Raw genomic sequence first — 24,563 nt, 5'->3', positions numbered from 1 at the left:
CGTCCACGCCGCTGTGACGTCTGGCGACGAGGCGCCGGCCGCCAAGCTTCATCGCCAACATGGTCGCTCGCTGGTCCTCTCGGCTCGGCCACGCGTCGGCCCAGCTCACACGAGCTCCAGACAGCCACCAGTCGCCACGCGCAAAGCGTACGGGTCGCCGGCTCCCTGTTGTGCTCTCACGCTGGCCGGCGTAAAACTGTACTGGCAGTTGTCATGCCGTACCCGTCGCGTTTCGAAAGGGAGCCCTCAATCGACGCGTCTACACGCACCGTGCCACCGCTCTCCACAACTGCTACCGTGGACATCAAGCTCCTCGACTCGATCTGCGGCTACGACGGCGCTCTAGCTGCTGGCTCTCGCGGGTGTCTGGCGACCCGCTCAGGCTTGCGAAACGGCCGGCCGCGGCGACGTGTTTCGAGCTCGCTGGCCTTCTCCGCGCGGCTGGGCCCGCCCCTAGTCGGGGCCGACCCGCCCAGTCACTGGGCAGCGCGTGCGCCGGCGTTCTGGACGACGGTGTGCCGATGCATCCGGGAGGCTCCGCGGGGCTGCTCTAGCAGCCTCGGGAGGGTCGAAAATCGAAGCCGGAGCGGCGGACCACGGAAGCTCCACGGACGGTGAGGCGGGCTGTGGTTGGCCCCCCCTGACCGGGTGAGGGAGTGGCGCCCCGGGAGTGCCGCTCCGGCGACGTCTGTGGCCTCCACGGTACCGTGACCGCGCCGGCCTCGCTCGGGAGGCTCTTTCGGAGGGCCGTCGGCCTCCGAAACCGTCGCGTTGCTGCGCCTGGACGGCTTCGCTGCTCGCCAAACCCGTCGGCACCGTTCATATACACATGAATTGTGAGTGAACGCGCATTTTTCTGATAGCTTACTGAAATGTTCCCGGATTTTAATTTCGATCTAGTCCTCACGGACACAAAACAGAGGCCTCCTAGCACGGAGAAGCGACTAAGAGTCGCCGATATGCGAGTAAGCTATCAGAAAAATACGCCCGGAATCACAATTGATCCCGTCGACAAGGCGCCCCAATCGCGGAGGTCTGGCGCGGGCGTGGAGGCGAGCATCGACGCCTCGACGGTTGCTCTTCAGAGGCCGTAAACAGGCGCCTGAAAAAGGAGAGAACGCGAGACTGATCACGCGCGCGGAAAAGCCCGAGGGGCGAATCTAAAGTGCCGAGGCGCTTGCTAATCACCCCAGCTAGGGCCACGGAGGCGCTCGCGGCAGGTCTCCGCGCGCGCGCTGGCCGGTGGCAGCTGATCTCGGGCGGCGGGCGGCGGGAATGGGCTCGGGCGGCACCTTTTGCCCTCAAAAGTCGTTCGAGAGTACCGGGTCGCGGCGGGAACGCGCCCATCCGCTCGATGGGTGTCAGGAGTCGATCGCCTGCGCCAGGAGCGAGCACGGGAGTCGTCGCGATGGGAGTCGTAGCGGCGTGGCGCTCGGCTTCGAGAGAGCGACGTGGGCGCGGCGGCGCGGGCGGCCGGTGGGGAGCGTGAGGTCCGCACCTTCGCGACGGGCAGGCTCGATACGGCCGCTGGCCGGGGCGGCCGCTCGACCGGCCGCCGCGGTCGTTCCGGCGGCGGCGTCGGCGTCGGCGTCGCGAGCGAACTGGCTCGCATTCGACGAGCGACCCTCTTCACAGAACCCGGACTGCCACCTTAAAAGAAGAAAAGTTCGAGCCACTTCCGGGGTTTGCAAAGTCGATCGCCGCCGCCTCCGCCCTGGACGCAGGAAAATGGATGAGGAGCCGACCGACTTTGCGCGGACGTTCCGAGCCGCGCTCCACTCGTGGTACGCCGACGGAGGCGCGGACTCGAGCGACAACCTCGTCGTCGCCGCAAACGTCTTCAACGCGCACCAAATCTTTGCAGAGCTCTCCAAGGAGCCGCGACGCAGCGCGCTGATCAAGGCAAGATACGCGACGTTCAACGAGCGCGGCAGCTGGCTCGTTGATGCCGACCTAGTCCGTCTCACCTTGGGCAGCGACCTCTATGGCCCTCCGCCTGACCGGCTTGTACGGCTCGCTGGCTTCCACCTCGGCATCAGGCGTGGTCGCGGCATCGACAAGCAGGCCTTGCAGCGGCGGTCGCTGCTCGAGGAGCCGCAGGATGATGTGGTGATGAAGGAGCCCGCCCACTTCCGGCGGAGCGTGCGGCAGCGGACGGTGGGCGCCCACCTACGACACCAATACCACCGATCCCCCACCGACCCCTCTTGCCGTGCTCGTGCGCGCAGGTGGAAGGCGCGGGCGCAAGCTCCGACGCCGCGGAGGCGCTCTCCTCTCTTTCCCTGGCTGACCCTCCGCCGCCGGCGGCGGCGGAACAGACCGTGCTGGCCGAGCCCTTCGCGGGCTACCCCCTCCTTCGGGCGTGGCTAGAGCTGGCGGCCCCGGGCGACAGGATTGAACCAGACTCTGAGTTGCGGGTTGAGTTGCTGTCCTTCCTGTACAGCCTCGCGCGCCGACAGGATTGGGGTGTTCTCTCTCGTCGCGACCTCGTGCGCGAGACTGTCGCCGCGCTGCCCCTCTCCCCTCCGTCGCCTGTCGACCCGGTCGAGGCGTCGGCCGTCTCGCCGCTCCTATCCGCGCTGATGGCGGCGCCTTTTGAGGGGCAGGCGGAGCTGGTGCAAGGGCTGTTGCGCGCGGGGGCCGACCCGCTGCGCAGGTGCGCGCTCGCCCAAGGAGGAGAGATCTCCCCCGCGGAGGTTGCCGACGGGCTCATGCCTGGGCTGCTGCCTGCGCTGCGCGGCTGGGAGAGCGACGCGCCCGACATCTCCGGCGTGCGCCTCCCCCCGAACTACTCGCACCTGGAGTCAATCCGCGATGAAATCGATTTCGACGAGAGCACGCGCGTCGATGCAGTCCGTTGTCTCAACCACGCCCTCCTCCTGGCGGGCGAGGCTAAGAGCAACGCGGCCGGCACCATCGCGAGCTGCCCCATGCCACAGGGCATCACCATGGCCGACGTCGATACGGAGCGACAGCACACGCACCCACTGGAGACCGTGCTGCGTGCCCCCAACTTCACGCACCAGGCGTGGGTGCTGCAGCGCATTCTGCGCTGCGGGTGGGAAGAGGAGAGTGTATATGCTACTGCTTGCGCGCTGGCAGACGCCCGGCTGGGGCTGCCCGGCCTCTTGGATGTTTTGTGAGTTGTGCACGGTTTGAAGGTTTATATAGCACTTCAGGGCTACCCGTGGATTGATTGATTGATGGGAAGACCCGTGGACGCTGTTGTAGGTAGGGAGAAAAAAAGAAGACCACAACTGCGGCCACACATTGGGCTCTCCCCCCCTTCTCGCCAACCCGCTAAATTCCAGCAGAGTTCTCTGCGCCTCGAAGTACTCGAGTGCAGAAAACGGCGGACCAGCTGCTTCCCCCATATGGCGCTTGCGCCGCGCAGCGTGGGCGCGGCATCCGGGACGGATGCGGGCCGCTGTCTCGCGGGATCGCTGGGCGCCGCTCGGCTCCCCACGCGCCGCCGAGCTGCGATGGCGCAACCGCAACGGCTGCCCCTCCTCGGCTCCCGCCCCGGGGCTGCCGAAATAGGTGCCCCGAGCCACCGTTTGCAACATCCGCGCGGAGCGGCGGTGCTGCCGACGCCCCCCCGACCGGCAAATACCATTGGAAGGGCGGTGGTGAACGCTCCACCTCAGAAATGTCGTCGTCGTCGCGCAGTTCCCTTAAGTGACGTTCGGCGCCCGGCGCGGCTGGCGGCCAATAGACCGGATTTTCGTCTCTCGACGCGAAGATATGGTCCCGAGTCTCACTACTCGCCCCTCCATCCTGTAGGTCCGGACCTTGCCTGCTCAGTAGCCGCGATGAATCGTCGCCCTCATCGTCCGCGGTCATCCTTTCAGCCTCAAACGGGCCAAACGACTGTCTCGCCATCAGCCATCTCGCCTCTCGCGGTCGCGTCACGCCTTCCCTCGTGCCGCGAGTAGGCGCGTGAGTGATGGCCCTGCCGCCAGGTACACGGCTACACCTCGGGACGCCATGCTGAGACGGGTAGAGCCGCCCCGCGGGAGCAAAAGCCGCCTCGCGCGCCTCAGTCCGCCGGGCCCCTCGGCGGCCAGTGTGGGGTGGATACGGCGGTGATAAACCCCCCTGACAGCAGCGCCTCACGGCGTGGGCTGCGAGGTCACTCAGGGTGACCCAGGGGGCGGCGGGGGAGCACTCTCCCGCCGGAGCAGCGGGTGAGATTCCCGCTACTCGCTCGAGCTTGAGGTGCGCCGCGCCTCCCTGTGGAAGCGCGGTAACGGACGTAACGGATGGTCGTCTGGTCGAACGCTCCCGGATCGAGCTGACCGCGGCGCCAGCAGACCTTAATGTTCAGGAAAGGGACTTCTCAGGCTCATAGTTAGTAGGTCGTCACTGTCATAGATGGGCCAGATAGTGCCAGGATGCGTCCCGCTCGCCCACAAAACGTGCCGAAAGCGTTGCCGGTGTGGTGCAGACTAGCAGCATGACCATACCCCTGGAGAGGGCCGCCAGCCTGACCATACCCCCCCACCCCTCGAGGAGGCCGCCTCCGGCGGCCAGGACCATACCCCCCCACCCTTTTGGCCGTGAATTACGATACCTTACCTTACCCGCCAAAATGTCGAACCCAGCATCCTCCTTTCGGGTCTGCCGCCTCCTCCTCTTTCACTCGCCGATGTCTGCCTCCGTCCCGCCCGACTTCATCAACTGCTACACCTTGCCCATCCACGACACCATCCTCACCCGCATCTACGAGGGCTGCGAGAAGGTCCTCCCGGTGTCGGCCCAACTACTGCGCCACTGGCGACCGACCGACCCAGCCCCTCGCATCGAGTACGACCGCCTCACCTTTTCAGCCGCCAAGGACGCGACAGAGATCAGCGAGCTGCTCGTTGGCGGACACCACGTCCCAGGTGGACCGTACCAAGTCGGAGCGCTCGAGACTATCCTGCGGTCGACTGGGTCAGACCCCGGAGTCAAGGTTCGCCACCGGCTGGTGAGCGGTCAAAAGACGGCCGACCTGGACGTCACGCCGTCCAGTGGCACGGCGCACCGCTGGGATGTCAAGCAAGTCGGGTGGCCGTTTAGGTGGACGGGCGACCCGACCACAAACGGGATGCCTGACGGGTGGTGGGGCCTCGCATGCGAGTTTAAACTCGGAATGACGAACGCCCAGGTCAATCTTGCCAGAACCCCAGGTGGGGGGCAGAAGCTCGAGGCACTCCTCGCCACCATCGGAGGTTGCACAGACGGCTACACCCGATTCGTGCAGTTCCATATGCCCTGTGTGAGGTTTGCCGCACAGGCCCGCGGGGAGGAGCAGGCGGTGTACAGTCTGACGCCGAGTGGCTCGTTTAAAGGGATCCGTCCGGGGGTGTGCGTTACGGCATGCTTCGAGTGCAGCGAGCTCGAGTGGGTCGATGACCAAGGCGTTGCAACTCAGGCAATGGGAGAAAGCAGAGGGCACTCAAGCGACCAGCTCGAGCCGCCTCCGCAATCTGCCGAGCTGCTGCGCACAATCGCGGGCAAGGTGGTCATCGCAACCAAAAAGGACCCGGACGACGAGGATCTGAAGCCGGCGAAGCCGGAGCCTGTGCCCGAATTATGCGATGCAGTGATTCGGCGTTTGTGCCAGGGGACCGGCACACGTGCCCGGGTAACGGTGGCTCCGGGTGTTAAACGGAGAACCGGTCCCTTCCCCCATCCGGGGAGGGCCATCGCCCGAGGGGCGGCCACCTTTTCAGTGTAGATCAGGTATGTATGAAAATGTAAGGTAAGGTAACTTGTAGTGAGCGTCGGGCTGGTGGTTCGACACCGAGTTTGAAAGATCTGTTTCTCTACGTCTCTCTTCACAGGAAAATCCTGTGAAGAAGAGCGGAGAAAAAACAGAAACCTTTTCTGCCTCGGCCTTAGCCGTCGGTACTCCGAAAGCGTGCTATCCAAGTAGCACGCAGCCGGGTCCCGAAGGTGTCCCATCCCAAATTCGTGCTGTCGACAGACCAGATTCGTGGTCCCTTGGTCGACTACACCCGCCTTTGGACGGTAGCCCGACACAATAGTCAATACATTTGTCTGTCTTTTTGGATTTTTTGGTTCGTCTGGGTAAGGGTTTTGCAAGAAACCTCCTCACCACTGCGAACACTGTCTTGCTCGTAGGAGCCGTTCATCCTTTGTCTGAGCAAACGCGCGCCCGATCACCCCGTTGAGCACGTGTGCAGGGTATCCGAGCGCCATGAACTCCCTGAGTTTGCTCGTCACGCTGAGCGCGAACCCTTCGTCATCGCTCGCCATAGCACTCACCTTGAGCGAACCCTTCGTCATCGCTCGCCATAGCACTCACCTTGAGCAGGCATCCAACGACTATTCCCTCTTTCATCTTCGCGCATGTGAAGCTATCCCAAGATAAATGATCGCCTCCCGGGAATGTCACGACATATCGCTGCTTCAGACTCTGGTACTTGACCACTTTCACCGTGACGCCGTTGAGGAGCCAGGTGGGGCAGCCCGTGCCGCGCTCGGGCGCGCACGGATGGGGGCCGCGGCAGCAGCAAGCTCGAGGCGACGTGGGCGCCGGAGCTGTAGCCGCCAAAGTAGACGCGCGCGAGGAGGAGCAGCATGTCGACTGGGCGATTGCGGCGTCGCTCGCCGAAGCAGAAAATGAGCAGCCTGACGCTCTGCTGCCTCCGGGCCACTGGCACTGCGTGCGCTGCACGCTCGTCAATAAGGCCGAGTCCGGCCGGTGTGCTGCGTGTGAGGCCGACCGCGAGGCGCCCTTCACCGCAGCAGCATGCGGCGTTGCCACTACTCCACCGCCGCAGAGGTGCGGCCTTCCAGGCTGCAACCGCGGGCGCCTGCACCATGGCTTCTGCACCGACGACCACAAGCAGCGAGCGGAGAGGCGCGGCCTGCTCGCGCCCGCGGCGCCCGGCGTTGAGAGGGTCTTTGTCGGCTCCACGGGCGAGTACGCCTGCGACCTCTTGACTCGGGCGTCGCCGGAGCGCTCGAGCGTGATCGAGCAGTTCACCATCGCCTGGCGCAAGCCCGGCACCGTACCTCGCGTCGAGCGCGTGTACGCCATCCGCCCGCCGCCCGCCCTCAGCGAGCGTTTTGCGAGGCACCTGGCCGCCGTGGGCAACGAGCGGCGGCGCTTCCACGGCACGGGAGCCACCTGCGACTTTGCGGTCGACCTGAACCGCGCGCCGTGCAACAGCCGCGGCTGCGCGCTCTGCTCCATCCTCGGCCACGGCATCTCGTGCCCTAGATACGGGATGCAGGTCCCTGTCTTCCAACTAGCACTCAAGGAGACACGTGTTCAGCGCGTATTCAGCTGTATTCATGTGCTAAGCTTGTTCACGCAGGCTTCTTGCGCGCGCACGCGGGCAGTGGGCCCAACGCGTCGAACCGCGCCGCGCTGCGCTACGGGCCGGGTCTGTACTTTTCGTCCACGTCGGGAAAGTCGAATGACTACGCGACGCACAGCGAGCGCCTCCGCGGCAGCCGCCGCTGGCGCACGATGTTTGTAGCGACGGTCGCCGCGGGCCGCGCCTACTGCACGCACGAGGCCGAGCTCGATGTGACGAGGCCACGGGGCGCCCACCCATTCACAGTTTCCCTGGTGTCTTCACGGCCAGATTTCTTCTCATAGGCCACCGGACGGGTACGACTCGATCGTCGGCGAGGTGGGAGCAAACCTAAACTATGACGAGCTGGTCGTGTACAATGAGGCCGCGGCACTGCCCAGATTCCTGCTCGTCTACAGCTCAGCGCGGTGAAGTTGGGGGGGGGTGCTTGTGTCGACGGCGGATTCTTTTATTTGGGCCGAGAGTTATCTGCGCCTGACGATCAAGCACGAGAGCGACGAACGGAGGCGCAGATAACTGGCGATGAACTCACACTGCTGAGATACCTGCTGGAGCTGCAGAAGATGCAGACATGCAGTGTAGTCACTGCCGCAGAGCACGCGCGGAGCGCGCCGCTGGAAAGCACGCGCGGAGCGCGCCGCTGTGGCGTGTGGGTAGAGGGAGCGGACCGTGAGTTGAGGAAATCGGGGGACGCGACCCACCTCGCCACAGACGGTCCCGCGCCTCGCCACTAAGACGGGTACACGACCGCGGCTTGTGTGCGTGTACCCGTCTTTGTCCGGAGTGAAAAGTCCAACGCGCTCGTCGGTGGCGGCGTCCCCCGATTTCGCCGCGCTCGGCGAACCTCGACAGCGCTTTCGGGGTGGCATGCAGCTCTTTGCGACAGAAGCCTGGAGAGCAGCTCCTCTGCTGCTCACACACTCTGCACAGTTGACACAGCCTACTGTGCGGCTGCCACAGCTGTCACAGCGATGGGCTCGCCCTCACTGGCCCTTAGTCACTTGTGCTGCGGCTTGTGTGTGAGCGACACTGCTCGGCGACTGCCGGCACACTGTGAGACCATGGGTGTGAGGTTAAACCACGCTACCAGCGCTTGGTCACATCGGCCCCGAGGTCAGATCCTTCTACTCTGTTGATGACAAGACTTGTCTACTGGCTAAAGCCGAGCAGGAGGGCCCAGCTCACAACCCCTGGTCAACTCAGGGTCCACACCCCGTAGGCGCGGAGCGCCGCTACACTTGAGATTGCGCCAGTGGGTGGGCCGAGTGGTTCCGCGTGTGAGTCAAACTCTTAATAGAAATCGCAAGCCCTCCACAACCCTCAAAATTTTCTTCGGGGAGCGCTCCGCGGCGCCTGACTCCTTGAGCGTCGTAGGCGCTGGTTCGCACATGTTCTGCAGCTTGGCTCGCTGCCGTGTGTTGCGGCGCTCGCCACACATGGACATGGAGAAGTGTACGGCGGCAGCGTAATCGCTAATCGGCCAGAGCCACGCTCACCAGCCCTTGGCGGCGACGGCGCCCCCGACGACGGCGAGCACCACGCCGAGGCCGCCGAGCATCCAGTTGGCGGCAACCTCTCTCCGCTTGATGCGCGGCAGCGCGCCTGCGCCAGTGCCCGCCTCCACCACAAACTCCCTAGCGCGCCGGCGGCGGGCACTCTGGAGGAACATCGCGGCCGGGAAGACGTATATCAGGGCCGACCCGACGATGGCGCCCGAGAAGGCGGCCAGCGCGCCTAGGTCCTTGACGACGAGGGCGAGACCTATGTGATGATCTGCCGCTGCCCGACGTAAGCCTTGTCCCCAGGACCATACTCCCATGGCGCTTGATCCGCGCCTGCAGGAAGCTGGCCCAAGCGCCGCGCCCCCGCCGGTCGAATTTTAGTATCTAGGCCGTTGGGACAGACAGACAGCTCGGGACGGCTCGGGACGGCTCATGACGGCTCGGGACGGCTCGGGACGGCTCCTACTGTAAGCAAATACACCTGTAGAGCGCGAAGAAGGTGCAGCAACCTGCAACCGCCGCCTGGACTATGTCCCAGAGCTTGGCGAAGCTGTACAGAAAACACGCGGCTTTGCACTTGGAGCACTTGGAGTGCAGTCGGTAACCTCACATCCGGCCGACGGCACTGTCCCTGAGTTGCGTCCCGCCTCAGCGGCACGCACTAGGCGAGGACAGTCCGGCCGACGGGAACGTGTCGCGCGCCGGCGACGAATGCGGCGGGGTGGGTGTGGGTACGAAGCGCCGCTTCGACGAAGCGAGGTAGGCAGGCGCCCCTCACGAGTCCGTTCAGACATGCCACAGACAGCCCACACGCCCCTCGCAAGCGAGGTTAGTAGGCGCCCCTGGCGAGACCCGCAAGAGATGCCCCACCCCTCTCGCACCTATACTCCACCAATGAGAAGGTGAAGAGATCTTGTCGGCCAGGCGGGCAGGGCAGGCGGGCCGGCGGGGGCGGGGTCAGGGAAGACTATTCCAAGACTCGCGAGAGATGCCACACGCCCCTCGCGCGAGGCAGTTCGCAGAGCACCTCCTACCCACTCGAGGTTAGCAGCCACCCCTCGCAAGACTAGGGGGCGGCCTCACATGTCCCAGAGCTTCGCGAAGCTGTACAGAAACAACGGAGTTTGTATTCCTTATTTTGCAGAGCGCGAAGAAAGGTGCACCCCAGCAGGTGCAACTGCCCCCACATACATGTCGGAGACGGTAGCGCTCTCGTCGCAGCTGTCCGCTGCCACCGAGCCCGACACAAACGCCAAGTCGCGTGGCGCAGTCGGCACCTCCTCGCGCCGCTCCACCCGCATCGACGCCAACAAGCGCCGCGCCGCGATGGTCGACCGCGTCGCAAAGTCGGTGAAGCGAGAGCTCAAGCTGCTGGGCTCGGAACTTCAGGCGTGGCAGCAGCCCAAGGACCCGCAGCAGACGGCGCGCATTCAGCGCGAGTGCGTCAAGCACTTTGTCACCACGCAGCAGCAGCAGCGCATGCGCGAGGAGGCATACCCCACCGCCGCAGCTGCCGCGGCGCGGCTCGCCAAGCGGCTCCGCAACCAGTCGCCCTGCCGCCCTTCGGTCAAGCCGTCGCGTGTGCATGCGTTGAGCAACATCGCGCTTCGCAAGGCGCGCTCCGCCCTCCGCGCGCGCGCCGCCTCCTCCCCAACCCCTCCTCTCCCACAGAAGGGTTTGCGGCCGCACCCGCCGCTGCGCGCGCGCGACCCACCGTGACCGCGACCCGCTCCTCTGGCCCCCGTCCTTCGCGACCGCGAGAGCCGCGCCCCCGCGCCCCCGCACACGCGCCGCCTTGCGACTCTGCCCCCCCGGGAGCTCTCCTGCCTTCACAACCCAAACACTCGCCGGATTAGTACTACCGGCCGCCGCCGCCGCCGCCCCCGCCGCAAACTGCCACCGCCGCCTTCGCCGGCCTCCCCGCGGCTGCCGCCGTCGCCCACGCCCACGCCCACGCCGCCGCCGCCGCCGCCGCCGCCGCCGCCGCCGCCGCCGCCGCGCCCCTGCAGCGCCCCGCACACTGCTCCTTGCTTCCCCCCTCCCCCCCCCCTCTTGGCTCCGGAGCTCTTCCATCCTTGCCTCGCCTCTCTCGCTGCTCCGACCGCCCTTGCGCCGTCCGCAGGAGACGGTGCCCATCATGCTGCACAACAGCTACCAGCTCGCAAAGGTCGAGCCGCAGGCGCGAGCCCCCTCCGCCTCATCGACCCCCCCCCCTCCCTTACCGCGCCCCCCCACCCCCCCCTCCCCGCGCCACCACCACCACCACCCGCGCCCTCTCCCGCCAAGCCCGCCGCCGCCGACCGCCGCTCTCCCCCGCGGCGCCGCAGGAGCGGCCGCCCTTTGTCTGCGTCTACATCAACCTCGCGAGCCGAGTGGATCGCCGCGAGTCCGTCGAGGCCCAGATGGCGCGCGAGGGGCTCCACGCCTGGCGGCTCGAGGCGGCCACCGTCGAGCAGGCGCAGCAGCCGCCCCCGTGTTGCGGAAGAGGCGCCTCGCGTGGCGCCGCCTCACCCGCGCGGCGCGTGCCGCTCCCCCGTCAGGCGGACCCGCGCATCGTCTCCACCACGTGGAACTCGTCTCTCAACTGCAAGTACGACACGCGCACGCTGCCCGCCACGCTGACAATGTCGAACGGTGCGGCTCTCGCCAGACACACACCCCGGCACGGCCACCCCGCGACGGTGGAGGGCGGTCGCCGAGGGGGAGCCCGGGGCGCGCCAACCCGCTCCGCCCTCCCATCGCCCTCCCTCGGACCGTCAGGCGAGCGCGGCTGCTCGATGTCGCACGCGATCCTGTGGCACGCCTGCGCCTCGTCGGGCGACGACACGCCGATGCTCATCCTCGAGGACGACGCGGTGCTCAGCCCGAACTTTGTGGCGCGCACGCGCAAGCTGATCGCGCGCGTGGAGGCCGCCGTCCCGGCCGAGGAGCGGACCGTCCTCCTCTACCTCGGCGGCGACGTGATGGCGTGGCGCAAGGAGGAGGACGCGCTGCAGCTCGGCTACGGCGCGCGCCCCCCCGCCCCCTGCCCGCCCTTTACCCTCGCCGCGCAGCCGGCAGCGGGCGAAGAGAGGGCCCCGGCCCGGCGCGGCGGGCTGAGCGTGCCTCCCTCCCCCCTTCCCGTCCCTCCCTCAGGGCTGCGCGAGTGCGAGTACGTCTACCAGACCTCCTCGTACATTCTCTGGCCCGCCGCCGCGCGCAAGCTCCTCACGCTGCTGCCGGTGGACGGGCCGGCGGACGTGTACCTCTCGCGGCTGCTGCTCGAGCGCAAGCTGCGCGCGCTCATGTGCCGGCCGCGGCTCGTGTGCCAGGCCCTCGCGGGTGGAGAGCGGCGCCCAAACGACGGGGCGGCGCTCACATCTCGCGCCTGGGTCGCTCTAGGCGGCGCCGTATGAGAACGGCGACATCGACCACACAAACATCTTCGCCTGAGCATCTTCGCCTGAGCGGCGCCGCGGTGCTCGCCGGCTCGCGCCCGCCCCTCCCCCCCCGGCCCGTTCCGCGCCAGGGAAGGGCCGGGCGGCGGCGGCGGGCCGGGCGGCGGCGGCAGGACGGAGACGGGCGGGCGGAGTCTTCGCGCCTCTGGCAAGGGCGCGGGGGCTCTCCCCCGGTGAACGCCGCCGCAGGCGTGCGGCGCCGCCCGCTGTATAAGCTCCATGGCGCCGGGCTCCATGGCGCCGGGCGGCAGGGGTGAGAAGGGGGGGGGGGGCGGTCGGGACGGCTCACGGCATAGAGAGCGCCGAGAGGCTGGACAACAGGCGAGGCGAGGGGGCGCTACCTCGCGGTTGCGCCTCGTCGCTCCTCGGCCGCTGGGGAGGGCTCTTGGGGTAGGGCAGGGGCGGGAGGATAGGCGCGTCATTATTGGCCCGCCGTTTGGAGCTGCTGCAGCTCTGGCGTCGGTCAGCGCAAATGTACTTTGTGCCGTTTGGCGCGATGCCGCGCGCGTCTGTCTGTATGCTGTCCCGCGGGGCGCTGGACGCTCACACGGGCGGGTGTGCGGCATGGCGCGGTGGATCGTTCGTGCTCGCGGCAGTGGGGTAAGCGCAGGTCACGTGCCTCTTTTCCTAGTACAGCCTACCTACTCCATGAGAGTGAGAGGGTAAACGGATATATTATAAAATACGGTGTTTGCAATGTCCATATTATATGTTTATGAAAATTTTAGTAATTAGATATCTCACAAATACTTGATTTTTCACGCCGTTTAACAATCGTGTTCAAGCGGCCCTCCTGTGAGCTGGTACACCAAGAATGTCTCACCACTGCCAGGGGCCACACTGTGGCAAGCTGTGATGAGCGTGGTTTGGCTTGTCCAGCCCATACGGACGTGGTATATACACATATATGCGGCCACGTGTCGGCCGGTTCGGGGCACGAATTCCGGATTTTTCCACGGCCTAACAATCGTTGCTGTAGTGGCGCCAATGGCCGCCTCCCGTCGCGCCATTGGCACCCTAGCCAGCAGTAGCACCGGAGGCAACACCACCAAGCCCACAAGTCACAAGAGTGACGGAGATGCTTGCCACGAGCACCGTGACGCCCGACCCTGTGAGCACCGTGGGCGTATACGGCTGCATACGGTGAGATGATGCACAGCATGGCCAGACAAGGGATGCAAGGCTCGCCAGCTGTGTGTTAGTGAGGTATATGGATGTGATCAACATGTGTGCGTCACAGGTACGCGCAGCAGCGCATGTAGCCGCTGATATCGAAGACAGCGCAAACAGGTCTTTTTGCGCCACGCACCCGATGGCCGTGCAGGTCCAACTGCGTGCACAGGAATGCTATCAGCGCGTCTCCGCCATAACTGGACATGGCAATGAAGCAGCTGAGACGTGACAACATCGGTGCTGGGCCAAGGAGGTGCCGCTCACCGCCGATTGTTAGGACTGTCGTCGAAGGCGAGCGGCGGTCGCCGGGCAGCAGCTCGTGGCGATCGTCGATCCGCGAGCTGCCAAGCTTGTCACAGGCCGGCACTGGATCGAGGACGATGGCGCCGCGCGGCTGGAGGCAACGGAGAAAGGCATTGTGGAGCGGCGAGGCGATTGTTACGAATTTCGAGGCGCGGAAAAATCCGACAGCCCTGCAAAATCAAGTATTCGTGAGATATGCCGGCTCGTCGAAGGCTCCCTGCTCTTTCGCGGCCTGCTGCGCCCGCACCACCTCCATCGCGTTCACCGTGTCTGCGAGTTGAGCCCCTTCGCGGCCACCTTCCTCCTTCGTTCGCCTCCTTAACACTCCTCTCCCGCTCCGCCACCGCCTCCGTCCTCCGCTCCTCCCGGTCCTCGCGGCGGTCCGCCAGCGCGCAGCGGGTCGTCGCCAGCGTCGGCAGCCTCGATCATCGCCGTGAGCGTGACGCCCTCGCCTGCCATATGTCGATTCTACGTGATTCTCGGCCGGTCGATCGCGCGTCCCAAAACGCAAAAAAGTCGCCAAAAGTGGCGGCGAGTCGCAATTACCCGCCCGCCGTCCCGGCGGTCCCACAGCTGTCAGCTCGCGCGAATCTCCCTCTTAACCCACCAGCCACCTCTAACATCTCTCTCAGGAGTTAGAGTCATTCCGCTTCATCTCCAGGTTCCACCTCTTTTGGTCACCGCTTGTCGGCCCCTTGTGAAGCTTCTGACGTCGGGGGGACGGGGGGTACATACGCATCTCATATATGTGCGCAACCTACGCCAACGGCCAACGGCAACGCGCGGGGATGCGTGTGTGAATCCATGATGGCTCATATCCGATCGTGGAAATGGGGATGCATCTCTTGTGCTTGAGCCTTGTGTGAGGCATATGCCTTGAGGTGTGAGACGTTGAGAAGGTTTTAAACGTCGCGATGCGTCCCTAAGATGTGTGTCACGTCACAGGACACAGCTCCCGCGGTTGACAGCTCAGTGCCCACCGACTCCAGTTGGTCCCGTCAGCGTCACTCTCGTCGGGGCTGGTCACGAGGACGTCCTGCCCCAGAACATTTGCTGCACTGCCGGCGAGTTGCGCACTCCTGGCCGGCTCGCGAAGCACAGCACGGCAACCAGCCGCTCGCGAGGGCCCCGCGTCGGAGTGACGGCGTGGAACGAGTCGCGGCCAGCAAACACCTGCAGCGTCCCCGGCGCAAACGGCGCCGTCCGCACGGGCACCGCCGCGCCGCCACTCTCGCCCGTGCCGTCGCCGGGGAGGGAGAATGCGTGCTCCGTCTGCGCGCGCAGCACCGAGGCGACCGCCGCATTTGCGGGGTCGTCGGCGGAGGTGCGGAGGGGCGGGGTGAAGACAAAGTGGCCGCCTACACCGCGAAGGAGGTGGCGCATGTGTGGCGAGCCGGATGTCACGCCGGTGGTGCGTGCAGGCGGCTCGGCCCTCGTCGGCGGCCTGGAGCGAGAGCGTGACTGTGAACTCCGCCTCGTCGAAGTGCCAGGCGTGGTGCCACCTGCTCGCGGCGTGCAGCGGTGGGCACGCTGGCTGCCGCGTTGTGCAGAGGCGTGAGGGTTGGGGATGGGTCCGGGAGGGAGTCAGGCATGCGGCCTGTCCCCCTTCTCTCTATTCCCTACCCACTCACCCCTCGCGAAAGACATTGATCGTGCACGCGCCGATTGGGTCTACGGACATTGCCGCAGACATGAGTGCCAGCACACACCGCGCTCGGCGCCGTCGTCCTCTGCTTTTGCGTCACCATCGAGCCGGAAGAGAGGCCTGTAGGGAGCGAGCAGGGGGTGCGAGGAGGGCCGCAGCCTCGCGTGGCTCTCGCCGCCGCTCACCGCTGCAGCAGGGCAGAGAGGAAGGCGAGCAGCTCGGGAGCCTGCACACAGGAGGGAGTGAGGACCCGCAGGCCATCGCGGCGCCAGGAGAGGGTGAGATATAACCTCGTAGAGTCTCTTCAGTGTCGGGCCAATCTCGTCGGTGGCGACGCTCGCCACCCGCGTTCGCATAAAGAGGTTGGCCAGGTGGTCCGCCGGCAATGATGTGTTTCGCTCTGTCTGCCACGCGTTGTGTTCGCTGTCGGTGACGAACGCGGTCGGCGAGGCCAGCGTCGCTTCGCCAGCGGCTGCAGCCACCGCGGCGGGGCGGAGGAAGTCTGGGAACGAAGCGACGCCCGTTTCGAAGAGCGCTGTCCGCGCCGCAGCCAGAAAGGGGCGGGACACGTCCTCGATCGGGAAGGCCTCCAAATTTACGAGGCTGCCGATGTCACTTGCAGAGGCGCTGGAGGAGGAGGTATCAGCGGAGGCACACGAGTCGTCGGCGGTACTTGTACTTGTTGTGACGCACTGCACCGCCATCCACATTGGTGGTTGTAGCTTCAGGCCGTCGGCAGACAGTAGTTAGTGATCCCAGCCGCTTCCACAGCTGCTCGGTGTGAACAGCGGAGTCGTACCTGCGGCACCCTTGCAGTCGAGCGGAGGCAGTCCGGAAAACAAGAAACACGGTCGTTGCCTGGATGGACAGGTGTATATGCGCTGTCGGCGCGCGGCAGCGGGCCCTCGCGCCAGTCGCGCTCTCCGTCGCCCGACTCTCCGCCCGCCAAGCGGGCCGCCTCCGCCGACTCGTCCGGCTATGAAACCGATCTGCCGGACGAGGAGGGCGGTCCGCAGCTGAGGGAGGGTGTAGGGGATGTAGAGTGCAGAGCGCTGTAGAGCTGTAGAGATGTAGAGCGCTGGAGAGCGCTGTAGAGCTGTAGAGCTCTACATCCGGCGCGGGACAGAGCGATGCAGATGTAGAGCGATGTAGAGGCGCTCTACAACGTGAAATCTCTACAACAAACTCTACATCATAAGCGGCGAACGAGGCACGTCGCTCTCCGACATTAGGCGCGTTGCACTTGCCAGTGCTGCCCTGGCCTTCTGTCTGCCCGCCCAATGGGTGGCAGGTGCCTCTGCTGCTGTGGCATGCCTCACGGCTGCGACTGGCCGGCGCCTCGGCGCGTCAGCTCGGCTCGGCGTAGCGATCATGGCCAGCGCAACTCGCTTGGACTCAACGCTCAGAGGAGCTCCCGCACGCGCTGGCGCGAGGCATGGCGCATGCGACGCGCAGCAATGCTCGCCTCGCCTCGCGCAAATGCGACCGTCCTCGCAGCCGACAGTCCACCGCCTGCTACACAGAAGCACTGCGACGAATGCGGCACCGGCGACGTATGGCAGGCTGGTCATGACGCAGTCATAGGGTGTTGTGTGCCGTCAGGGTGACTCTCTGTGTGTCAGGGATAGTCAGGGCCGTCCATCAGAGCTCCAGCAAGCTCGGAGACACCCCACTAGTGCGGCTCGACCTCTTTGAGTCACTGCCTTCCCGGCGGGTTTGCTGGGCATAAGTGTGGTTCTTGCCCAAAAATGCGTGTGGTTTTTTGCATTTGCATTTTCTGCATTTTGCGCGTGTTTGCATCTCGTTGCATTATGCAATATTTGCATTTTCTGCATTTTGCGCGTGATTGCATTTCGTTGCATTATATGTTGCATTATGTGTATTCGGGGCATGCCTGCATATCTTTTGCAATTTATGAGGGCAAGAACCTTAGGCAAGTGCACCACCCAGACTCCTCCCCCCTCCCCTCAAGTACCCCCCAGACTCCTCCCCCCACCCCTTCCCTCTCCCCTTTCTACTCCTTCTGCATCTCCTCCTCCACTCCTCCTGCCTCGGGGAATGACTGCATATCTTTTGCAATTTGAGGGCAAGAACCTTAGGCAAGTGCACCCAGACTCCTCCCCCTCCCCTCCCCTCCCCCCTCCCCTCAAGTACCCCCCAGACTCCTTCCCTCTCCCCTCCCCTCCTACTGCATCTCCTCCTCCACTCGACCGAGACAGCGAGCACCCTGGGAGGGACATCATTGTCTTTTTGGAGGATTAGGTGCACACGCTATGGAGGCCGTGTGTCAGTGAATCCATGCAACTACCTCGTTTCCCGCCGAATGCAAAGAATGCAGAAAAAGCATATGCAGCTGAAATGCAGTTGCCCACCGAATGCATAATGCAACGAAATGCAAACACGCGCAAAATGAAAAAAATGCAAATGCAACCAAATGCAAACACGCGCAAAATGCAGAAAATGCAGATGCAACCAAATGCAAACACGCGCAAAATGCAAAAAATGCAAATGCAACCAAATGCAAACACGCGCAAAATGCAGAAAATGCAGATGCGTTCAAATGCCATGATATGTGCGATATGCACATAATGCAAAAATGCAAAAAATGTGCATGGGCAAAAACCACACGCATTTTTGGGCAAGAACCACAACACACCACCCGGGTTTGCTGTAGAGCCTCTACAACAAACTCTACAGCAAAATCGCGCTCTACAGTGCTCTACATCTGCATCGCTCTGTCCCGCGCCGGATGTAGAGCTCTACAGCTCTACAGCGCTCTACAGCGCTCCAGAGCGCTCTACATCTCTACAGCTCTACAGCGCTCTACACTCTACATCCTCTACACCCTCCCTCAGGTCCGCAGGGTCTGCGGCGTGCTCGGCATGAGGACGCAGTTCGACGCGGCGGTGGCGGCGGGCGAGCTGCTCGAGCTGCTCGAGAGCTTGCCGCGAGGGGCGGTCGAGGCCTCCGTCCGGCAGATGCGGGATTACACCCGCACGGGCGAGCTGGCCAGAGCCCCTGAGGGAGGGTGTAGAGGATGTAGAGTGTAGAGCGCTGTAGAGCTGTAGAGCTGTAGAGCGCTCTGGAGCGCTGTAGAGCTGTAGAGCTCTACATCCGGCGCGGGACGAACTTCGTGCGTTGTAGAGCGCTGTAGAGCGCGATTTTGCTGTAGAGTTTGTTGTAGAGGCTCTACAGCCAAACCGCCGGGAAGGCAGTGACTCAAAGAGGTCGAGCCGCACTAATGGGGTGTCTCCGAGCTTACTGGAGCTCTGATGGACGGCCCTGACTATCCCTGACACACAGAGAGTCACCCTGACGGCACACAACACCCTATGACTGCGTCATGACCAGCCTGCCATACGTCGCCGGTGCCGCATTCGTCGCAGTGCTTCTGTGTAGCAGGCGGTGGACTGTCGGCTGCGAGGACGGTCGCATTTGCGCGAGGCGAGAGGCGAGCATTCAGACGCGCTGCATGCGCCATGACTCGCGCCAGCGCGTGCGGAAGCTCCTGGCTGAGCGTTGAGTCCAGGCGAGTTGCGCTGGCCACTATCACTACGCCGAGCCGAGCTGGCTGACGCGCCGAGGCGCCGGCCAGTCGCAGCCGTGAGGCATGCCACAGCAGCAGAGGCACCTGCCACCCATTGGGCGGGCAGGCAGAAGGCCAGGGCAGCACTGGCAAGTGCAACGCGCCTCACGTCTGGGGGGGCGACCCCCCCATCTTTGTTTACCGAATGCGTCTCTGGATTAGAGTGCGTCTAGTAGGCCTCCTACTTAGACGCTCGCTGTCCTCGGTATGCTCGAGCATCCTAAGATGCGCGAGTCTATATTAGTTGCTCCGCGCATCCCGAATTGCTCGCGGCATCTCCGATTGGCGTTGCTGTCTCAAAAGACGCGCCGTGCATACTGTGAACAGCGCGTGTCTCAGAAGACGCGCGCATATTTTGAACAGCGTGTGGATCTCAAGAAATACACGCACGTATAAAAACAAAAAAGAAAACGAAAACCCGGTGTGGCGAGCGCTGCGCGGCGGGCCGTGCCCCCGGCTGTGCGCCGCGGCTGCTGCGCTACTACTCGCACAGCCGCGGCGCGCCCACCCGAGCACTCGTGGGTGGGCGCCCTATAGCCTCTCCGCGCAACGTGCTGGGGCACGGACAGCGGCTCTCACGTGTGGCAGCGGCAGCAGGCCCACCGCTGCACCGACTCACACTGAACAGCACGCACAGGACACAGTCACAGAACACTGCCCCTGACGCCACTCACGGCCACGGGCTACTCAGACTTGGACACAGGCACCTCGCTTAGCACTCCGTGCACGTGGCTGCCGGTTGCCGTCACCAGCGCCGCTTCCTGCCCAGATCAAACACCTGCGACGTGGCGGAGGCGATGAGCGGCCCGCGGTCGCCGTGAGAGCGCGCGTGGTGGGCGACGGCTCACCGATCGAGCGGAAGCGGTCACGCTGTGGGGGCGGCGGCGAGGCGGGCAAGCCACCCGCAGATCCCCAGAAGGACGCCGTCGCGAGGTCGAGGGCGGGCGGCGGGGGCGGCGAGAGCGAGGCGCGAGGCGCGAGGCGGTGTTGGCGGCGGCGGTGGCGCGGGCGGCGGCGGTCACGGAGCGGGGGCGAGAGGGTGGTGGCGAGCAAGACACCCGTGCGCGCTGCGCGGTCGCCGTTCTGACTCACATGCCTGCGGACAGCGCCGACGGGTGGTGAGGAGGGCGGCGAGCCGGCGGGCACGGTGTGCGCGCGGTCGCCGCGCGCTGGTGGGCGACAGCTCACCGAGCGAGGAGCGAGGAGCGAGTCGGGATGCCCGGTCCCTCAAATCGCCAAGTCAAACAAGAAAAACCGCGCCGCTGGCCGACTCTCGGAAGTACGCTGTCTTCCGTGTCTAGGCGCACGCCCACGCCCTCAGCCTCGAACTGGCCCCGCTACCTGCCGCGCAAACTGGTTGGTGGGGGGGGGAGGCGGCGTCGCCGTCGGATCGTCGTAAGCAGTGCATGCAACTTTGGTCTTTGCGCCCAGAGCTCGTGGCGCGAGCAGATGCATGCGCGGTGCTGAGAACCTGGTTCTCCAGGAGGGGCAGGCCGCGAGGAGAGACCTCACACGAGCACTCAAGGCAGGGCCCCCAGGGGGTGCCGAGAGATCACACCGCCTTTTCGTGCTCCCTGGCTCCCTGCTCCCCCCTCGGTGCCCGGTGCACCCGACACACGGTGTCTCCTGAGACGCTTCCCTGTCCAAGTATAGTAAAATGTGATCTAGTATGCAAGTGCCATCTCAGAACAGCTGTGCATCTATAGATGCTTGTGGCGTCTAAGATGGAACGCGTAACAAAAGACACGGCGCGGCTATCTCCAGGACAGCCATCGCATCCTAGAATGCCCTGTGTACCCGAGACACATGGTATCTTTGAGATGAAAAGTGCGTCCTAGAATGCGTTTTTGCATTCTAGGACGCATCGGTAAACAAAGATGGGGGGGTCGCCCCCCCAGACGTCATGTCGGAGTGTCGGAGAGCGACGTGCCTCGTTCGCCGCTTTTGATGCATGTGTGTACTTTTAGCTTCTCTCTCTCTCTCTTGATGTAGAGTTTGTTGTAGAGATTTCACGTTGCAGAGCGCCTCTACATCGCTCTACAACGCACGCAGACCAGTTCGTCCCGCGGCGGATGTAGAGCTCTACCAGCTCTACAGCGCTCTACAGCGCTCTCCAGCGCTCTACAGCTCTCTACAGCTCTACAGCGCTCTACACTCTACATCCTCTACACCCTCCCTCAGCAGAGCCCATTCCCACTAGCCCTGCCCCGCAGCGCGGCCGCTCGCCAAGCCCCTCAGATGAGTGGTCAGATGGAGAGATATAGTGCCCGAGACCGCCGAGAGCGAGGGGTCCGGGGGGGAGCACAAATAGGACGCCCAGCCTTGCCCTCGAGCGGCCGCACACTGCTCGGTCCCCCCCCTCCACATCTAAAGCCATCCCTGCTGCTGGGGGGGGGAGTCTGACCCCCCCAGCAGCAGAGCTTTGCTGCTGGGGGGGGGGTCGGCCATGGCTTTAGATGTGCAGGGGGGGGTACCGAGCAGTGTGCGGCCGCTCCTCGTGCCGCCGAGTGCATATCCTGTATGCGAGAGAGATCCCCTGTGCCCTGTGCGGCCAGCCCTCTCCGCGCGGCGGTGCGCCCTCCCCCCTCGCTTTTGCAAAATCCTGCAAAGGTGGGGACGTGTCTGTCCTCGACCCAGCCCCAGCTTGGGATGTCCGTGTTCTATTTATTTATTATGGACAGAGACCGCGTGACGAAAACGAACAACGCACCAGGCGACTGCCTGAGAACGCTAGAACCCTAGATCGAATCGTAGGAGGCACCTAGAGCAAAAATTGGGCCCGCTCAGGTGTGAAAAAAATTATAAGGGTCAATCTGCCGATTCGATCCGGAAGCCACTCGACCACCGAGCGGCCGACGGCCGAAGTAAGCAGAGTAGATGATGGTCTCGAGATAGCGTTCAAATCAGCGACCGATACCCGTAACACATTACCGGGGGAATAGACATTGCGCAGGTGACCCTCGCTAAGTGTCGCCGTAATCGGGGCACGCTATCCTGTGCAGTCAGGGCAAGCGGGGGCGAGGCGCACTCCCATCTCTCCTGTGTACGGGTGGGTTCTGTCCCTAGTCTCGGAGGGGGGAAAAAAGCTAAGAATATTTAATTTATTATGGACAGAGTGGAAGAACGACAAGATAGAGAACGACGAGAGTGGGACGAGAACGCGAGGTGGCATGAAGGTTGCAGCGAGAATCGGCGAGGGACTGCGAAGAGAGATAGGAAGAGGCAGACCACGCCCAAGCGAAGGGTGGGCGCGACGGCTAGAGGTAGAGGCCTAGAGCACCACAGTCCAGACATCTCCACACTCCTGTCTCCTGAACTCTCCTCTGTCTGACCTCTCGCTCTCCTTAAAATCCCGCTGTGGGGTGTGGGGTGTGCATGTGGCGCTGGCGGCGTCGGCCGTCCTCCCATCGCTCCCTTGGGTTGTCTGTTTTCTTTCTTTCTGGATGTGGATGGAAAACAAACGCACTCCATATGTCAGCGACACAAGAAAGCACACTTGGGGAAATCCGCCAGAATTTCTTTCTTTTCAGAACATGGCCGGGACCGTGCTGACCCCCCACAGCCTCGCGTCGTCGTCGATGTGCAGCAGGCGCACGCGACCGCCCTCCGACCGCACGAGCCACTCCGCAAATGGCAGCGGCGTTGCGTCGAGGCGCTCAAAGCTCGCGGCGAATCCGGCCTGGGCAACGCGGCAGCCCGGGAGGGGCATCAAAGAGCTAGTGACCCGCAGCAACACGCATGGCCAGTAGCTGTGTGCTGTGGAGTGCTCCGGTGTCTAGCTTTGAGATCGAATTGGCCCACCTCTGCAAGCGCCTCGACGAGCGCTGGCTGGCCCGGCCTGCCCGGGTCGGCGATCACGACACGCGCGGATGGCGACGCACGCAGCGCCTCGGCGCAGCGCCTGCAGGCGGCCGAACCTGTGCGTTTCTCGGCGGCCGTTCTCTGCTCATCGTGGCTCCAGTGTAAATCTCGGCCGCCTGGCGAGTGCGGCGGCGAGCTGCGGCGTGTAGCACGCGTCGCAAGCGAGAAGCAGGTCGCACGCCGGCAGCGGTGCGTCCGCCGCTGACGCGCAGATGTCCAGCAGCGCCGCGCGAGGCGACGAGGAGCGCCGTCCCTGGCTCGCCGCCTTGCCGGCGGCTGCGATGAGCGGCATCGCCGCAGGGTCGACGTCGGTTGCCGTCACGTCCGCGTCAGGCTCGGCAGCAACGATGGCCAGCGAGCAGAGAGCTGTCCCCGCGCCGAGCTCAAGCACCCGCCTGCCTCTGAGAGGCCTCTCCGGACTCTCTAGCAGACTCTCTAACATCCACCGGGCGAGGCCAACGCTGCAGTCCCAGAGGCGGGTGGCATATCCGCAGGCGGCGCCTTCGCCGCCGTCGCGCTCGAAGACCGTGATGTGCAGGCCGTCGGCACACTCAATCTGCGACGACCTCATATGGTTTCCGTCGCACACTGTCGTCCGCCGGCGGTAAATCGCGACTGCAGCTGGGCAGGAGCGAGCGCGGGCTGTGTGAGAAAACGCGATACCGGTGTCGAAACACCGCTCTGACAGCGCTCAAAAGCAGCGGTGCCCTCCGTGCCCTGTCTTGTCGCAGCTCAAAACGACGAAGCTTTCTTTTCCGATCTTTACGGAGGACGGAGGGAAGCAGCCTCGCCGGTGTGTGCCGCCGACCCGCCGCGACCGCGAGAACCCGCGGCCGGTCGCGCCGCTCGCGTCGCGATCGCCGGACGCCCTAAGGGCTAGGCGCAGCCCAGCGGCCGCGGCCACGCCGCGCTGCGCCGGGCGACTTGGACTACGTACAGCGTACAGCTACAGGTACAGCCCCCTCGCGCCGACTATAAATATTTAGGGGTGAACGCATACGGAACAGCGCAGCTCGCATAGACCATAGTAGAGCCGATATATGGACCCTTTCATTTTGAACGTTGGTATGTGTACATAACATGCGACGGGGCGGTGTTGGGCCGCCACGCAGCCGAGTCCCGAGAGAGAAGACGTAAGTAATCTAGGCGAGGCAGCGCGCCCGGCGCGCGGCGGCGGCGCGGTCTCGCGGCACGCCCACGCGCGCACGACGCGATAGGACGGGCGCAGGAGACAGGGAGCGCGGGGCGTGGGCGCCGATCCAGCGTGCAGATCTAGCGCGCGCCGCGCCCCTGCCTCCCTCCCTGCCGAGAGAGAGAGTGCGCTGCGGCCCGGGACCTGGCAGCCTCTTCGCGTATGGCCAGCGCCTCTATCTGTCCGTGCCGCTCGCGCCGGCCGTGTACTTCTCCTTGTCTCCCTCCATCAGCTTGTCGATCAGCTCCTGCGGCGGGGCGGCGGGCCGTGAGCGGAGAGGTGGTGCGGCGCAGACGTGAGGTGCGCAGCAGTACAGCGCGCGATCTCGGCGGCGGCTCGGGTGCGTCGCGTCAGCGGCGCGAGCTGCTCCCTCCTCCACTCCACCCCACTCCACTCCTCTCTCCTCGCCCCTCTCCTCACGTCGCGCGTCTCGCCTGCAGCGGCGCGAGCTCTTCCTTCCGCGGGATAAGGTTGAACTCGTAGACAAAGTACATGTAGTGCTTAAAGCCAGGTGTTGAGGGGATGACTCG

At 64.5% G+C, this 24,563-nt stretch overlaps 5 protein-coding genes across 5 annotated transcripts in view; 2 read left to right on the top strand and 3 right to left on the bottom strand.

The window, feature by feature from the left end:
- The first annotated feature begins 4,608 nt into the window (after window positions 1–4,608).
- On the top strand, window positions 4,609–5,761 carry EMIHUDRAFT_440097 (hypothetical protein). Its single transcript, XM_005790802.1, has one exon. It carries the CDS (start codon window positions 4,649–4,651, stop codon window positions 5,720–5,722), a length of 1,074 nt encoding a protein of 357 aa, XP_005790859.1. The 5' UTR covers window positions 4,609–4,648; the 3' UTR covers window positions 5,723–5,761.
- A 4,266-nt stretch (window positions 5,762–10,027) lies between these two features.
- Window positions 10,028–12,300, top strand: EMIHUDRAFT_454642 (hypothetical protein; the record flags this gene model as incomplete). Its single annotated transcript, XM_005790801.1, has 6 exons — window positions 10,028–10,402; window positions 10,959–11,003; window positions 11,377–11,470; window positions 11,597–11,842; window positions 11,972–12,147; window positions 12,218–12,300. 6 exons carry the CDS (start codon window positions 10,028–10,030, stop codon window positions 12,266–12,268), a joined length of 987 nt encoding a protein of 328 aa, XP_005790858.1. The 3' UTR covers window positions 12,269–12,300.
- A 2,332-nt stretch (window positions 12,301–14,632) lies between these two features.
- EMIHUDRAFT_361697 (hypothetical protein) lies at window positions 14,633–16,203 on the bottom strand. The gene is made up of 6 exons (XM_005790800.1): window positions 15,685–16,203; window positions 15,580–15,620; window positions 15,495–15,514; window positions 15,381–15,420; window positions 15,181–15,251; window positions 14,633–15,107 (listed from the first exon to the last, which is right to left on the bottom strand). The coding sequence occupies exons 1-6, from the start codon at window positions 16,102–16,104 to the stop codon at window positions 14,773–14,775; spliced, it is 927 nt and encodes a 308-aa protein (XP_005790857.1). The 5' UTR covers window positions 16,105–16,203; the 3' UTR covers window positions 14,633–14,772.
- Window positions 16,204–21,943: 5,740 nt separating this feature from the next.
- On the bottom strand, window positions 21,944–23,412 carry EMIHUDRAFT_224487 (hypothetical protein; the record flags this gene model as incomplete). The annotated part of the gene is made up of 5 exons (XM_005790799.1): window positions 21,944–21,974; window positions 22,313–22,335; window positions 22,525–22,659; window positions 22,782–22,881; window positions 22,994–23,412. The coding sequence occupies 5 exons, from the start codon at window positions 23,410–23,412 to the stop codon at window positions 21,944–21,946; spliced, it is 708 nt and encodes a 235-aa protein (XP_005790856.1).
- Window positions 23,413–24,208: 796 nt separating this feature from the next.
- EMIHUDRAFT_224486 (hypothetical protein) overlaps window positions 24,209–24,563 on the bottom strand; it is a gene marked incomplete at both ends in the record, with an annotated part of 1,644 nt that continues 1,289 nt past the window's right edge. Inside the window, one exon of the mRNA XM_005790798.1 lies at window positions 24,209–24,280. Within this exon, the coding sequence (XP_005790855.1) occupies window positions 24,209–24,280 (72 nt within the window). The remainder of the gene's footprint in view (window positions 24,281–24,563) is intronic.

The sequence above is a fragment of the Emiliania huxleyi genome (genome assembly GCF_000372725.1).
Source record: "Emiliania huxleyi CCMP1516 chromosome Unknown EMIHUscaffold_118, whole genome shotgun sequence".
NCBI lineage: Eukaryota > Haptophyta > Isochrysidales > Noelaerhabdaceae > Emiliania > Emiliania huxleyi.
Note: the sequence above shows the minus strand (reverse complement) of the source record. Positions and strands in the feature narration are given on the sequence as shown.

Excerpts from the sequence above, each read along its gene's own strand:
- EMIHUDRAFT_440097 (XM_005790802.1), top strand. The coding sequence starts at position 4,649 with ATGTCTGCCTCCGTCCCGCCCGACTTCATCAACTGCTACACCTTGCCC.
- EMIHUDRAFT_361697 (XM_005790800.1), bottom strand. The coding sequence starts at position 16,104 with ATGTGGATGGCGGTGCAGTGCGTCACAACAAGTACAAGTACCGCCGAC. Across the intron at positions 15,621-15,684 it reads CACTGAAGAGACTCTACGAG|GCTCCCGAGCTGCTCGCCTT; the intron begins GTTATATCTCAC and ends TCCTGTGTGCAG. Across the intron at positions 15,515-15,579 it reads CTCTCTGCCCTGCTGCAGCG|GCCTCTCTTCCGGCTCGATG; the intron begins GTGAGCGGCGGC and ends CGCTCCCTACAG.